Source organism: Amblyomma mixtum, chromosome 1, assembly GCF_055824585.1.
Source record: "Amblyomma mixtum isolate Tamu chromosome 1, ASM5582458v1, whole genome shotgun sequence".
NCBI classification, from domain to species: Eukaryota; Metazoa; Arthropoda; class Arachnida; order Ixodida; family Ixodidae; genus Amblyomma; species Amblyomma mixtum.
Window position 1 is genome coordinate 295,456,570 of NC_143012.1, and position 14,380 is coordinate 295,470,949.

General features: G+C 44.8%; 1 protein-coding gene across 1 annotated transcript; it reads left to right on the forward strand.

Moving 5' to 3' along the window:
- The first annotated feature begins 539 nt into the window (after positions 1 to 539).
- Positions 540 to 9,030, forward strand: Uqcc1 (Ubiquinol-cytochrome c reductase complex assembly factor 1). Its single transcript, XM_089566511.1, has 8 exons — positions 540 to 813; positions 877 to 966; positions 1,118 to 1,190; positions 1,272 to 1,329; positions 1,412 to 1,526; positions 1,611 to 1,691; positions 5,776 to 5,889; positions 8,838 to 9,030. Exons 1-8 carry the CDS (start codon positions 703 to 705, stop codon positions 8,934 to 8,936), a joined length of 741 nt encoding a protein of 246 aa, XP_089422637.1. The 5' UTR covers positions 540 to 702; the 3' UTR covers positions 8,937 to 9,030.
- Positions 9,031 to 14,380: the final 5,350 nt, after the last annotated feature.

The window sequence follows — 14,380 nt, forward strand, 5'->3', positions numbered from 1 at the left end:
GCCCCAAAGAAAGCGTTAAAAAAAATAAACACCTCAGTGTATGGATGAAAAGAAAAATAAGAAGTGCGCGGTGTACTAATAATTGTGGCGATGGGCAAAGAAACTGCCAGCCATGGAGGAAGGACTGCTCTGCGCGCTGGTGTTCTGAACTCCGCCATTACAAAGAGAGACATCAGGCTGATGCACTGCTACTGCAGTCCACTGTTTAGTCACCAGAGCTGACGCATGGTCGAAGTAGAGTTGTTGCAGTTATCCAAGTATAGTTTCGAGAGCGAGTCAAACGACGCAGGGGTGTAAAATTTTGCGCAGGCAGGTTTCCACACCTTAGTTTTCAAAGAGCGCGCCAATTTTGTCTGCGCAATGGCAATGGTGCCGAAGCCAACGTTCTGAGCCATGCTCTGAGCTGTAGCATGCGGAGGTCATTCATTGCGCTGAAATGAAAGGCTATATATATATGTTATATATCTATAGCATTTAAAGTGATCTTTGTCAAAAAATATAACTTAAGGCAGATAAATCAGTGAATCATGGATCAGCATTCATGATCACCATCACCACAGAATGATCCGTCTGCACGTCTCCACATGTGAGCGCGGCAGAAAAAAAAGCAGTGCGTAAAAGGCGCTAAGAAAATAGTCTGTTCAGGTATATCCTAAATTAAAAGCTGCGTGGCTGCGTGCTCACAGGCGTGCCCTCGCAGAGATGTCTTATCGAGCCATTCCTTCGTTATTAAATCGTGGGTTGCGCTACGCGAGGTGTTCAGCACTATTTGCGAGCGCATCCAGAGGTTTGCACAGCCATGCATCTTGCAAGGTAAACTTAGTTTTTCTTTGTATTGTAGTGAGTCTTCAGTGTTATGAATTCCGTTGTTTTCAGAGTCCGATACGAGCAGCGACTTCCGCGCCAGTAGGCTCTAGGTGGGATAGACTGAAGTCGGCCGTGAAATGGAAGTTTGTGGCCCAAGATGTAAGTAGACCGAAAGCGCTGTGATAGCTCGTGTTGCTCTGCGGTGTCGCTGTCAATATGCCTTTGTGTAAACGTGCTAAAGTAGTTTCTAGCTTTCATGTGTCTGCACCAGGCCGGACGTTCAACTTTTCCGTTCCTTATTCCACATTAGAGAATCAGAGAAGGCAGCATTTACGTCTACGAGAGTTGTGTGGACAAGGTGGACTTCAGAACATTCTTCACGTGTAAGATTTCAGCGTGCCGTACGAAATTTATGCATAGGTAAGCTTGTTCTTGGCATGACGCGCACCGTTCTTTCCTCGCAGATTTAAAGATTCCCGACACCTTCTTATCCTGGTTTCTAGTCACAGAGCTTCACGTGTGGCAAGTATTTGGCCCGGCCTTCATCTTTCTTTGGCAAGTGCTTAAAGCCGTATAGCCGCTACCTAAAACGTTTGTCTTCTAGGATGTGCTTGACTCGAGCCATGGCTGAACTAGACAGCCGCGTTGCACTTTGCCTTCAGTACGAAATTGTTCGTAACCTCTGGGAAGACACGCACAAGCGCACAGGAAAACTTGCGGTAATGTTCTTCACGTCACGATTGCCGGTGTTTATGGAAGACTGATTTTGGTAGCCCTCTGTTATGTCCCTCTCTTAATTTCAGTATATGCCAACAAGACTTAAGAGGGAGTCTCTAGCGGATCTCCACGACCACTTCAATGCCATGCTCCTATTGTATGATGAGGTAGGCATCTTTGCCATTAAAAAAAACAAAAAAAAATTCTACCTATGAAACAAGCCTGCTTTCACAATTTTTTGAGTTTTTCTATCGTTCAGTAACATGCCTTCTCATACCTGCATGCTATTTTATTTGCCTAGTGCTTTCATGTCACTGCACTACCCTTTTGTAACCTTTTGCGTTTTTATTTTTCATGACCCAGGGTTTTTTTTTTTTTCTTCATTAGGACCAGGAGAATGGTTGCTTCAGGCAGCAGCCACTGTGGTCTTCTTCATTGTCAATGGTCTCACTTGTGTATTCTTGGCTATGTGTGCACTGTAATTATGGGCGAGTGTTAAATTGAAGGTAGCGCACATTTTCTTCATTTAAAAAATGTTGCTTATCATAAAAATCCAGCCACCGCGGTGGCTCAGCGGTTATGGTGCTCGGCTGCTGACCCAAAAGACGCGGGTTCGATCCCGGCCGCGGTGGCTAGAATTTCTTTGGAGGAGAAATTCTAGAGGCCCGTGTACTGTGCGATGTCAGTGCACGTTAAAGAACCCCAGGTGGTCGAAATTTCCGGAGCCCTCCACTACGGCATCTCTCATAGCCTTAGTCGCTTTGGGACGCTAAACCCCATAAACCAACCAACCATAAAAATCCACATGTGTTCATTCTAGGTCTCTCCCCATATGGTAATGTGATATATAGTAGTTCATCATAGTTTTATAATAAGCTGTGTGTGCTTGCTTTACTATCCACTGTTTAATGGTGCACCTTTTACTTTTTCTGTGTAGTAGCACTGCTTTTGCAGTAAAATGCCCATATGCTGTGTGATGTCAGCCCACGTTAAAGAACCCCAGGTGCTCTAAATTAATCCGGATCCCTCCTCTGTGCTGCCCTTCATAGCCCATGTGTCGCTTTGGAACATCAGATCCAACATTCAACCTACTATATCATTGGTCATGCACTCTTTCCATCTTGGACGAAGCAGCTTTTTCCTCAAAGCCAATACATGTAGAGAGAAGTGCAGGGTGCCTGGTTGTTGCAGAGTAACATAGGCAGTGAAGCTTGCAGTTATGTTTTATGCCATCTAGGTATGCACTGTGATGAGCTATGTTGCCAATAAGTACTGGTTTATGGTTTATGGGGTTTAACGTCCCAAAGCGACTAAGGCTATGAGAGACGCCGTAGTGGAGGGCTCCGGAAATTTCGACCACCTGGGGTTCTTTAACGTGCACTGACATCGCACAGTACACGGGCCTCTAGAATTTCTCCTCCAAAGAAATTCAGCCGCTGCGGCCGGGATCGAACCCGCGTTTTTCGGGTCAGCAGCCGAGCACCATAACCACTGAGCCACCGTGGCGGCGACAATAAGTACTACATACATTGCTTTATTGCAGGTTAAGCTGAGATCATATCTAATATGCTTGTGAATGTATGATAAGTTAGGAGTGCAAATCATCATTTTTGGTGACTGCTAAAAATCATCATAAAATGGCAACAGCAACAGTGAATTTAAAAGGAAATAGTCCTGCTGTTTTAGTCGACATTTGAATTCAGTATTTGAGCTCATATATTTGGGTGTGAGTGTGATCACTGTAGCTTTCTAGAAAAAACTGCTGAAACCTTAAGGATTGTGCATTGTGATGAGGAAGAGAGAGAAATGGAAAAAAGATGGGTAGAGAAAGGGACAGAGGCCAGTTTCCTTGACATTAATCTACTTTATGCAGACTCGTGTGAAGCAAAGCATTGCTGCATAGAACTATCGGTGCATAAAGCTCTGCTGCATAAAAAAGTACTTTAACCTCCACACTGCATAGTTTGATCAGAGTTTGCCCAAGAAGGTACCTTCCTCTTTATGTTTAGTGGAAGCTAGAAATTTGAGTCACCAAAGCAGTTACCATGTCTATCAGCATGAAATGAAACTCTTACAAAAGAATCGAAACTCCAACGGCAGAACTGGAGACAGGATACTGGAGCACTTGATTTCCCCATTGAAGGCGTAGAGACCACTCCTTGGAGGCGTTAATAGGCCATGCTTGTGTCTCCTCTCCAGCTGCTAATATTTTTGGTTGTTTGTGCTCACGGTTCAGTCATTTTGTTCGCATTTCATGTGGTGCTGATTGTACATGGCTAGTGCTTTTATGCGTAAGAGGGAGGGATGAGCATGTCTTCGGCATTAGTTGTGATAATGTTGCCCCATGGGTGCCACATGAATTTGCAGCTCACTGTGAGTGACCAGAGTCACTTGTGCAGCTTTGGATTGCGTTATTGGACAGCAAGGTCCAACATAGTTGGCCAGACACCTGCTCACTAACCGTACTTGATAACATGAACAAGGGCAAGCTTGCAGCGCCGCCGCGGTGGCTCAGTGGCTATGGTGCTCGGCTGCTGACCCGGAAGACGCGGGTTCGATCCCGGCCGCGGCGGCTAGAATTTCTTTGGAGGAGAAATTCTAGAGGCCCGTGTACTGTGCGATGTCAGTGCACGTTAAAGAACCCCAGGTGGTCGAATTTTCCGGAGCCCTCCACTACGGCGTCTCTCATAGCCTTGGTCGCTTTGGGACGTTGAACCCCATAAACCAAACCAAACCAAGCTTGCAGCTATAGTCTGATACAACTTAAATCTGCATTTAAAGGAAGAAACAGCGCGACAAAATACGGACACACGTAGAAATGACACACACACGAGCGCTGACCCACAGCTGAAAGTTTATTCTGGTAGAAAGACCCTTAAATAGAAAACATGAGGGGGTGGGTAACAGGGCTGCTGAGCGATAACCGGCAATCAGTGTGGTCGCGTCACAAGATGACACAAAAACACAAGAGGGAACAAAAGAAAGTTATAAGCGATAAAAAGACGGTGTAAAGGGCCGCGTAACGGTGGTCAGGTAGGTAACATTAACAAAAACTATGAAAAAGTGCCCAAAAGGGCGGGGAAAGGTAAAAACTATGAAGGACGCAGATGAAAATTATATAAATTGTATAATAATTGTATAATTTTCATCTGTGTCCTTCATAGTTTTTACCTTTCCCCGCCCTTTTGGGTACTTTTTCATAGTTTTTGTTAATGTTACCTACCTGACCACCGTTACGCAGGCCTTTACACCGTCTTTTTGTCGCTTATAACTTTCTTTTGTTCTCTGTTGTGTTTTTGTGTCATCTTGTGACGCGACCACACTGATTGCCGGTTATCGCTGAGCAGCCCTGTTACCCACCCCCTCATGTTTTCTATTTAAGGGTCTTTCTACCAGAATAAACTTTCAGTTGTGGGTCAGCGCTCGTGTGTGTGTCATTTCTACGTGTGTCCGTGTTTTGTCGCACTGTTTCTTCTTTTAAATGCAGTACCAACTAGCCCGGAACCTTGCTCTTCTTTTAAATCTGCAGTGAAGCTCCATTTACGCTTAGGACTGTCACACTGAATTCCTCCACGACAAAAAAGTATTCCATTGTTAAAACCTTTCTTTTACCTGATTGAAACGAATCACGAGGAAAAATTTATAAGCTTGAGAATTTTGGTTCCTGTCTTGTTTAATGTAGTCAAACATAAAAAAGCTGATTTTGTTTGTTTGTGATTGGCCACCGGAATAATACAGGACCCAGTGAACCATTTACAAACTGCTGTTTTCAAGTTGTATCCTGCGATATGCAATTAATTTTCAAGATCATATTACATGCCCTGCATAACAGTCGAACGTGCCACTCACTAACGAACTTAATTTCAATGCAGCATTATGCAGAACATTATAATTGGTGCAAAATAGAAAAAAAAGCAGCAGGCTGTTGAAAATGTACATGCTAGGCTTACAGCACAGCACTTGTCTTACCCACCATTGTAATAATTGTCCGTTAGCAGTAGAATGAGTTGGTCACATTCCCATTTTAGTACGTCTCAACCAAGTTGTGTAATTACAGTTGGAATAGTGTTATTATAAAAAAGACACACTGAAGTCTGTAGAACCTACCGTCTCTTGAGTTGTGCTGTGCAAGACCACATCAGTTTAAAAAATAGATAAGTCCATTGGATTCTAGAGTGTGAAATTGGTGCTAGAGGATAGGGCCTAGCCTAGCAGAACTGGATAAATAGCTTATATGAAAACTGTATGCAGGGTCTGCAAGGGGATGATAAGGCACTTGCCAGTGCACTTTGGCGTGTCCTCCTGATGTGCGAGGGTGAAGATCCCGTGGCACTGGAAGCACTTGTCCATTATGTTCGGAAACAGGTCTGTGTTATTTTCACACAAACTTTTCTGATAACTGCTTCATTTTTTGAGCACATTTTGAAGTTAGTGTGGCTTTTGCCAAAGGTGCAGCTTCTTTTTCTTTTCTTTATCCTAGAATTGCAGTCATGTGTGTTTCAGGTAGGTACTTGCAGTTTTTTTGTACGTGGGATGTCCCAGCTGGCATGCTCCATAACTGAAGGTGGAACGCGGCTTTCAGCAGAAATTTTTTCTTTCTTGATGTATTTACATGAAATTTTTAGCATGTTAAAAATACTTTTACTACTCTTGCAAAATTTCATTGTTATATCTCCAGAAAACAGTTTTTTAATACATATTTTTCTTTGAATACTGTGAAAAGACTGCAGAGTTCAGAATATGCAGCAGAATATGGATTCAACATTCAGTGCATTCCTACTGACATGCTACAGGTCAGGACATTCTTGAAAAATTACAGACCTATCAGCTTACTGTTCATTGCCTACAAGGTATTTACTAAGGTAATCGTAAATAGAATCAGGACAACCTTAGGCTTCAATCAGCCAAATGGTCAGGCAGGATTTTGTAAAGGATACTCGACAATAGACCATATTCACACTATCAGTCAGGTGATAGAGAAATGCGCAGAATATAACCAACCCCTATATATAACGTTCATGGATTACGAGAAGGCATTTGACTCAGTGGAAACTCAGCAGTCATGCAGGCATTATGGAATCAGGGTGTGGAAGAGTCTTATGTGAAAATACTGGAAGATATCTATAACGGCAGCACAACTACCATAGTTCTTCATAAAGTTAGCAATAAAATTGCAATAAGGAAGGGTGTCGGAGACATGATCTTGCCGATGCTATTCACCGCCTGTTTACAGGAGGTGTTCCGAGGCCTGGATTGGGAACAGCTGGGGATAAGAGTTATTGGAGAATACCCAAGTAATTTGCGATTTGCTGATGATATTGCCTTGCTAAGTCATTCAGGAGATGAGCTGCAAAGCTGATCAGTCAGTTAGACAGGCAGAGCACAATGGTAGGTCTTAAAATTCACAAAACCAAAGTAATGTTTAACAGTCTTGCAAGGGAATAAAAGTTCACAATTGGTAGCGAGCTGCTGGAATTGGTAAGAGAATATGTCTACTTAGAGCATGTAGTGACTGCTGATCCGGATCATGAGAGGGAAATAACTAGAAGAATAAAAATGGGGTGGAGCGCATATGGCAGGCTATCTCAGATCACGAATGGCAGTTTACCAATGTCCCTCAAGAGAAAAGTATACAACAGGTGTATCTTACCGGTACTCACCTATGGGGCAGAAACATGGAGGCTAACAAAGAGGGTTCAGCTTAAGTTAAGGACAACACAGCGAGTATATATAAATGATAACGTTAAGAGATCGGAAGTGGGCAGAGTGGGCGAAGGAACAAAAGCGGATTAGTGACATCCTTGTTGAAATCAAGAGGAAGAAATGGGCTTGGGCATGGCATGTAATACGAAGGCAAGATAGCCTCTTGTCCTTAAGGCTAACAGAGTGGATTCTAAGAGAAGGCAAGCTTAGTAGTGGGCGGCAGAAAGTTAGGTGGGCACATGGTATTAAGAAGCTTGTGGGGATATGGTGGCTGCAGCTGGCAAAGGACAGGGTTAATTGGAGAGACGTGGGAGAGGCCTTTGCCCTGCACTGGGCATAGTCAGGCTGACGGCGATGAAGAGTGAGAACCCACAGGTGGTATTTACTCAAGCATTATAGCTGTGCGAATGCAAGTGTCCTGTCCTGTGCTAGTTTCATGTATGCCTAATTGCAACTTGCTTCAAGTTGTTACCTTCATCTTTCGCCATATCGTGTAGAAGCTCCAAGGCAGCCCAAGGCAAGTGTAGGCAGCTGAAGGCTTAAAGGGTCAGTCTACTCACTGAGATGAGTGTATAAATAATGGCATATTCTGGTAGTTGGCACCCTATAACATCAATAACGAGGGGTCTGCGCCCGGTTTAGGCAGGAATTTATATTTTATTTCGGCGTTAAAAGTCTCGTAAAAAAGCATGGTGGCGACCCCAAACGTTCATTTTGTTCAAGAAAGTGGTAGTCTTTTTTTGTAGAAGCATAAGTGAATATACTACGTACCATTTGTATGCCCCAATGTCAGAGAAACGCACGTTTTGTTCTAGTAAACTGTAGAAGGCGTACCGCTCGCTTTTTCTGTAAATCACATGAATATTTATAGTTACACGTACGCAAAACGCAGGCACATTCCCACTTTTAGTTCAGCGTATGCTAACAGAGACGCAAAAATAAACTCAGCCTATAGTGGCGCCATCTGGTCGTGAGGACGGGAACCATTGCTGTAAACAAACCGACTCTCCACTTAAGCCTAGGAGCGGCAGAATCGTCACTCTAATTATTAAAATAAAGCAAATTTATCTCTTACATGTTTTCTTAGAGGCGAGATGAGACAAGCGAAAGACAGACACCCCATTTATGGACAGTGAACGAACTGAAAAAGGCAGCAACAACGAGTATTCAGTCCGAAGCGAGAGGTCCGGCTTCGACGGGCGCCGCCATGTTTGTCGCCGCGCGGCGCAAATCCAGATGGTTGCCAGATGAGACTACCATCTCATACAGATGTGTTCCCACATTAATAAATTCTATTTTAAAATGTTCTACCGCACTCCTTGGCACCACAGCTGGCTAAACGGTAATTTGAGTAAAGAGCTATCGGTTGCCGCAAAGAAAATATGGTCGATAAAATTCAGTAGACTGACCCTTTAATCTCTAAAACTCTCTTCCCATTTTCACATTTTTTACAAGAACTGGAAATTGATTGTTGTGGGGTTCTTTCGAGCCATGGAACGCTGTTTTGCCGTCCTTTTCATAGCAGCTGTACCTTCTGATGTGTTAGAAATTGCACCCATGTTTTTGCCATGAGCATGCCCACAATAAGCGGTTTGTTTCCTTTCTACCAGGTTAACATGCTTGACAAGATGACATTGGATGAATTCATAAAAGAAAGGAACATAAGTTGGACTCCTCTGCTGGACTGTGAGAGCAAGGAACAGCACTGAGGCCACAGAACTGTGTAGTGCTGATTAGGAGCGAATTTGCATAGCAGTGTTGTGTGTATAGTGTACATAAAAAATAATAGATGGCACACGCAGAGATTATTGGCTGGTGTTTGTGATGTAGGTCAATGTGCTTTAATTATGTGTGCACTTTTCCTGCCATATCTGCCGTTCTGTTGCGGCTTTAGCCGGAGCAACTAAATAGCACAGTACCAAGGTAGGTCAGTAATTAGCAGGACACACATAAAACTGCTAGGCCGAAACTTAAACGCTTTTAAAATTTGGGCGTGCTCCGCAGTTGGTGGCAAAGGCAGAGTTGAATGCCAAAAGTGATGCGGACTATAGTCTTGCCTGAAGGTATAGTAGTTCCATGTCAACAGTGTGCACAGTTTTCAAGCTGGGTCAGTGTGGAGAATACAGCTTCATGTGTAGTAAAAAAAATGCCAGCTATAGTCCGACGGCCTTTTCGATAGTGTAAGGCTGTCCAGGCAGCTTGCATCTAAAAATTTTAACTGGGGGATGTTTTCAGAACTACATGGACAGTGGACTGCAAAAGAGCTCAGCACGCCTTTTAATGGCAAGAGGAGGTCTGTGTTCATGTTTTCTTGAAATAAATTCATCATACAGTTCGCGTTGGTATAAAGAAGAAAAGTATGCACTGAATTGTGCCTCCCGCGGCGGTTGAATTTCGATGGAGGCGAAATTCTGGAGGCCCATGTTCTGTGCGATATCAGTGCACATTAAAGAACCCCAGGTGGTTGAAATTTCCATGCCCTTCACTACGGCGTCTCTCATAGCCTGAGTCGCTTTGGGACATTAAACCCCACAAACCAAACTGAACTGTGCCCCGACTGACTTGAGCACTTTGAAGGCCTGTAGGCCACGTTTTTACACACTGATGTTGGCCAGAAAAATAATGATGAAACTTTAAATAATACCACCTGATGCAAAGTCACAAAGCTTTATTGTAAAAATTCTTGCATCCCTTTAAAGAGTACATACACGAAATTTTTGCTTGTGTGTTTTCTTTCAAATGATGCGTTAAGCATTAGAATACATGGATTACCACATGGCATTTACCTACGAGTGCTAAATAATTCAAATTAAATTTCTTCTCTCATGTTGTTTCGGTTTTTGTTTCATCAACCGAAGGATGGCTGTGATGTGCGAGAAATGGTTAGATCATGTGAGGCATGGAAAAAAAGCTTGAGGCGACACATAATCTGTCTTAAGGGTATGACGCGGTAGTGTTTAATGGTTCCCTTCAGTGGCCCGAGGTCCTCTTTGTGTATCACTTCGCCTAGGTTCTGCCTACATGCCCATATATGCGGAATTCGTCATTCTCTACTTCACATTCATAGACCACGGGGAGTCTTCATTCCACTCCTGGCGCGATGGTGCAGCGACCAGTGGGGTTTCCGAGACCCGAGTACTCTCCCCGAACAACCTCTTGCAACCAATCATTAATTTAACTGCCACCTCCTATGGTGGGACATCATAAGGTCATGTGACCTATACACAAAGGCAGCTTTCTGTGGTTTTAGAGTGGAAGCTATGAGCTTGAGACACCGGCTTCCACAAGTGAGCTGTTTGCACACACTCATGAGCCAAACACACAGGCTGTGAAGCTGGCGGCGTGCTCTTAGCATCCACTGCATAGCCACAGAAAGCTGTCCCGAGTAGAGGTGGCAAGAGGGCCCCCTGCTTTTTCACTCACAATGCTGACAACACAGATGCCAGATTTTCTGCGGAACGGGAGCCTTAATGCTACTGCATTTAAGGAGTATAGACACCTAACTTTTGGGTGCGTGTTTTCTTCTTTGTAATGAGGCGTGAGGCATTATTACACACGGATTATCACGTGGTATCCTCCTACGACTGCTAAATAATTTATAATCGAATTTCTTTCTCGCGCTGTTTCGGTTTCAACAGCCGAACGATGGTTGTGATGTCAAAGAGAGGTTGTAGGTCACGTGAGGCATGAAAAACTGAAATATGATTGGTGCTTCTACATAATATAATTGGTACTTCCACATGTGTTGTCATTCTGGCTCTTACTTGAGGAAGACTGGCTTCTGCACTGTAGTGAATTAAAATGACGAAGCAGCGATTATATCGAACTTTTCCATGCGTCACATGACCGGCTGTTGAAACCAAAACGGAAACAGCATGACAGAAAAATTCGATTATAATTTATTTTGTGATGGTAGGCGAATACCACATGGCGATTCATCCATAGTAGTGTTTTGAGCATCATTATTGATAAGAAAACATGCAGCCAAAATTAGGTGTCTGTACTCCTTTGAAACTTCGTGCTGACATGTTGTTTGTTGCCATTCCAGCTCTTGAAGCAGGCTGGCTTAGGCGTTGTAGCTAATTAAAACTACGTATCAGTGATTTTGTTGCAATTTTTTTTATGCCTCATGTGACCTAAACATATCTTGCGCATCACAGCCATTGTTCAGTGGAAACCGCCACGGTGGCTCAGTGGTTATGGCACTCGGCTGCTGACCCGAAAGACACTGGTTTGACCCCGGTTGCAGCGGTCGCATTTTGATGGAGGCAAAATGCTAGAGGCCCATGTACTATGCGATGTCAGTGCATGTTAAAGAACCCCAGGTAGTCGAACTTTCCGGAGCTCTCCACTATGTCGGCCCTCATAGCCCGTGTCACTTTCACCCACAAACCAATCATATCACAATATGCATCACCAAAGTGCCTAAGCTCATGCCTGATGGTCTAAAGCAACTACTAAACCTGTCCAGAAGAGCCATCATGTAAAGAAAAGTGTTCTGTGCAGCAAGTCCCAAGCTTTCATGAACTCATCTTCCACCGCTGGGCCGAGGTGGTGTTTTTACACCAAAGATAAGCTTCTATAACAGCAGTCATAAAATACAAATTCAAAACTGTTGCTTGCCTCTGCTTCTTTCTTTTTATCTTGGAATCTCTACTGTAATGGAAGCTATAGCGGCATGTCCAGCACAATATGTACAAATGCTGCACGTGACAGTCTGGAACCACACATAGCCCTAACGCTTGTCTTCAACTGCATTTGTGAACACAGTCTTTTTTTGGCTCTCTACAAGCAATCTAGCCAATGGCCACATTGGCACGAGGCTCATGCGTGCCGAGTTGCCCACGCACTGGCCCTCAACAAGGTCTTGTACTTTGCACCCTACGTTTCCTTCAATCAGACTCAACTTAACGCTCTTGAGACTGCTCTTGTGGGCCTCACAAGGCAGCTCTCAACTTCCCTATCACTACCTCTACTGCAAAGATCTTTGCAACAGGCCTCTTTCATCCTCTCCGTTCTCTGCTCTCTCTCCATCATGACTCGCAGATTGCCCGGCTTTCCCTTACCCGTCAGGGTCAGTGGTTACTGACTGAAGCGGGCATCTCACCCATTCCCTGCGCCCCGTTTACCTCTCCTATTCCTACCCTGGCTCCCAATCTTCGGATCCTCCCCCTTCCGTCCAACATGTCCCCCGTTCTGCACGCCGGCCGTCGTCATGCGGCCGCACAGCACCATTCCCCTCTCTTTGATACCCAGGGTGTAGCTTACACGGATGCCTCCTTCGTGGCTCCTCGAGGTTCCTGCGGCTACGCCCTGTACCACCCCCACCTCCCCGCTCCTGAAACTCACACCAGCGGGCCGTTTCTACGCCCTCCGGATGCACTGTCCCTCGAGGTCCTCGCCATTGCGCATGCCCTCCAGTCATTTGCCCTCCTTCCCTCTCTTCAAGAGTACACAGTCTATTCAGACTCACAAGCCGCTATACACCACAAACAGAAACGCACCCTAACCCCTTCTCTCCAACAGGAGGTCGAACGAGCGGTCTCCGCATTGCAGCCTTCCATCGTTTTCCTCCGCTGGGTCCCTGGGCATTCAGGGATTGACGGCAATGAGCTGGCCCATCAGCTCGCCTGAGACACACTTTTCCGGGCACCGTTGATCCCCTGGCCCAAGCCCTCGGAGGACGGTGGGAGACTCACCCTTCGCCGCACCATAAAAGAGGTCTACCTCGAGCTCCGCCTCGACAAACGCCTTTACCCTCCCCCTCATCCATCACTCACAGTGCCGGAGGCTCGCCTTCTTCGGCACGTTCAAATGAATGCAGTCATCACCCCGTCTCGCCTCTTTCTCTATCGCTATCAATCAGACCCTTCCTGTCCCAACTGCCCCTGTATCTATGCGGACCTGGCCCATTGCCTCTTCTATTGCCCGGCTGCTCAGCAGTCGGGTTCTTACCCCCCACCTTCTTTATCCATCACCCCCTGGCTCGACTGGCTTGGCACTGAAGGGGAGGAAGAACAGCGACTTCTGGTCACCCAGGCGGTCGACATGCTCGGCCTGTAAATTTTGGCCGAATAAAGGTCTCGTACTACTACTACTATGGTGTGCACATCATGAAGGCTTCCCAAAAACTCACCACTATGCATATATACGTCCCTTCTAAAAGCAGGTGCAGGCATCAACATAACACGCATGCAGTGGTGCCCTTTACAAGCACTAGCCACCAGAAATAAAGGGCTCATCCCTTTAATGTTAAACCGAATAGTGCTGTGGAATTCCAAAGACAAACTCTTTCAGCACAGTACATGCTAGCGAAAATTCGAGATCACTGCGGTAATGGAGTAATGCGAAAGCAATGACACCTCCTCATTTCAAGTTGCTTTTTTGTTTTTAATTGGTTCCTTAATTACCCACTTCATTCAAAATTAATTCATTTTAATTTCCCTTCATGTACTATTAATTCATAATTAAATTGCCTTATTCACAATGCACCTTAATTCACTCTTGACACTTTCTATAGCCATTAATTATTGATTGGATTTCGATTAACTGCACATTTCCCTCGTTTCATCTCAGTATTCATTCCGGACTTTCAAAATGGGTGCCATGCATTGGCTCCGCCCTCACTTCCGACCATCACTCGCAGCATTTTCAAATTTGGCACCACTTTTTCTCTGGCCCCACCCACTTTTTGAACATTGTTGGCTCTAATTGTTCATCCAATATCGATTTTTTTTTTTGTGCAGCATCCTCACATCATCCTCTTTTGATTACAACCATTTGTTTGACACACTCTCTTCCGAGTTGCCCACAGCTGCCACCGACACATCTTGCGGACATGACCCCGCCAACATATCCCAAGATAGCTTTCGCATTAATAAATCCTACTTAGGTACAGAACCACTCTGTAAAACAAGCCCTAGCAGTGCTGTCAGTTGGGTCACAAATGTGGTTTGAATATGGGAGGCAAGGCCCAGTTTCATTGGGTGCATATGATTATATGAGAACTGATGTTGGTCCAGTGTTTAGAGGAATCCCCCTAGGCGGAGGAGATTTGTAATAAGGCAGTAATTACTCATTGCCTTGGTAAGGTAACTTCCCCAGTCAGGCAGTGGTCCTGGATTTGAACCCCCGACCACTACGAAGTTTTTTA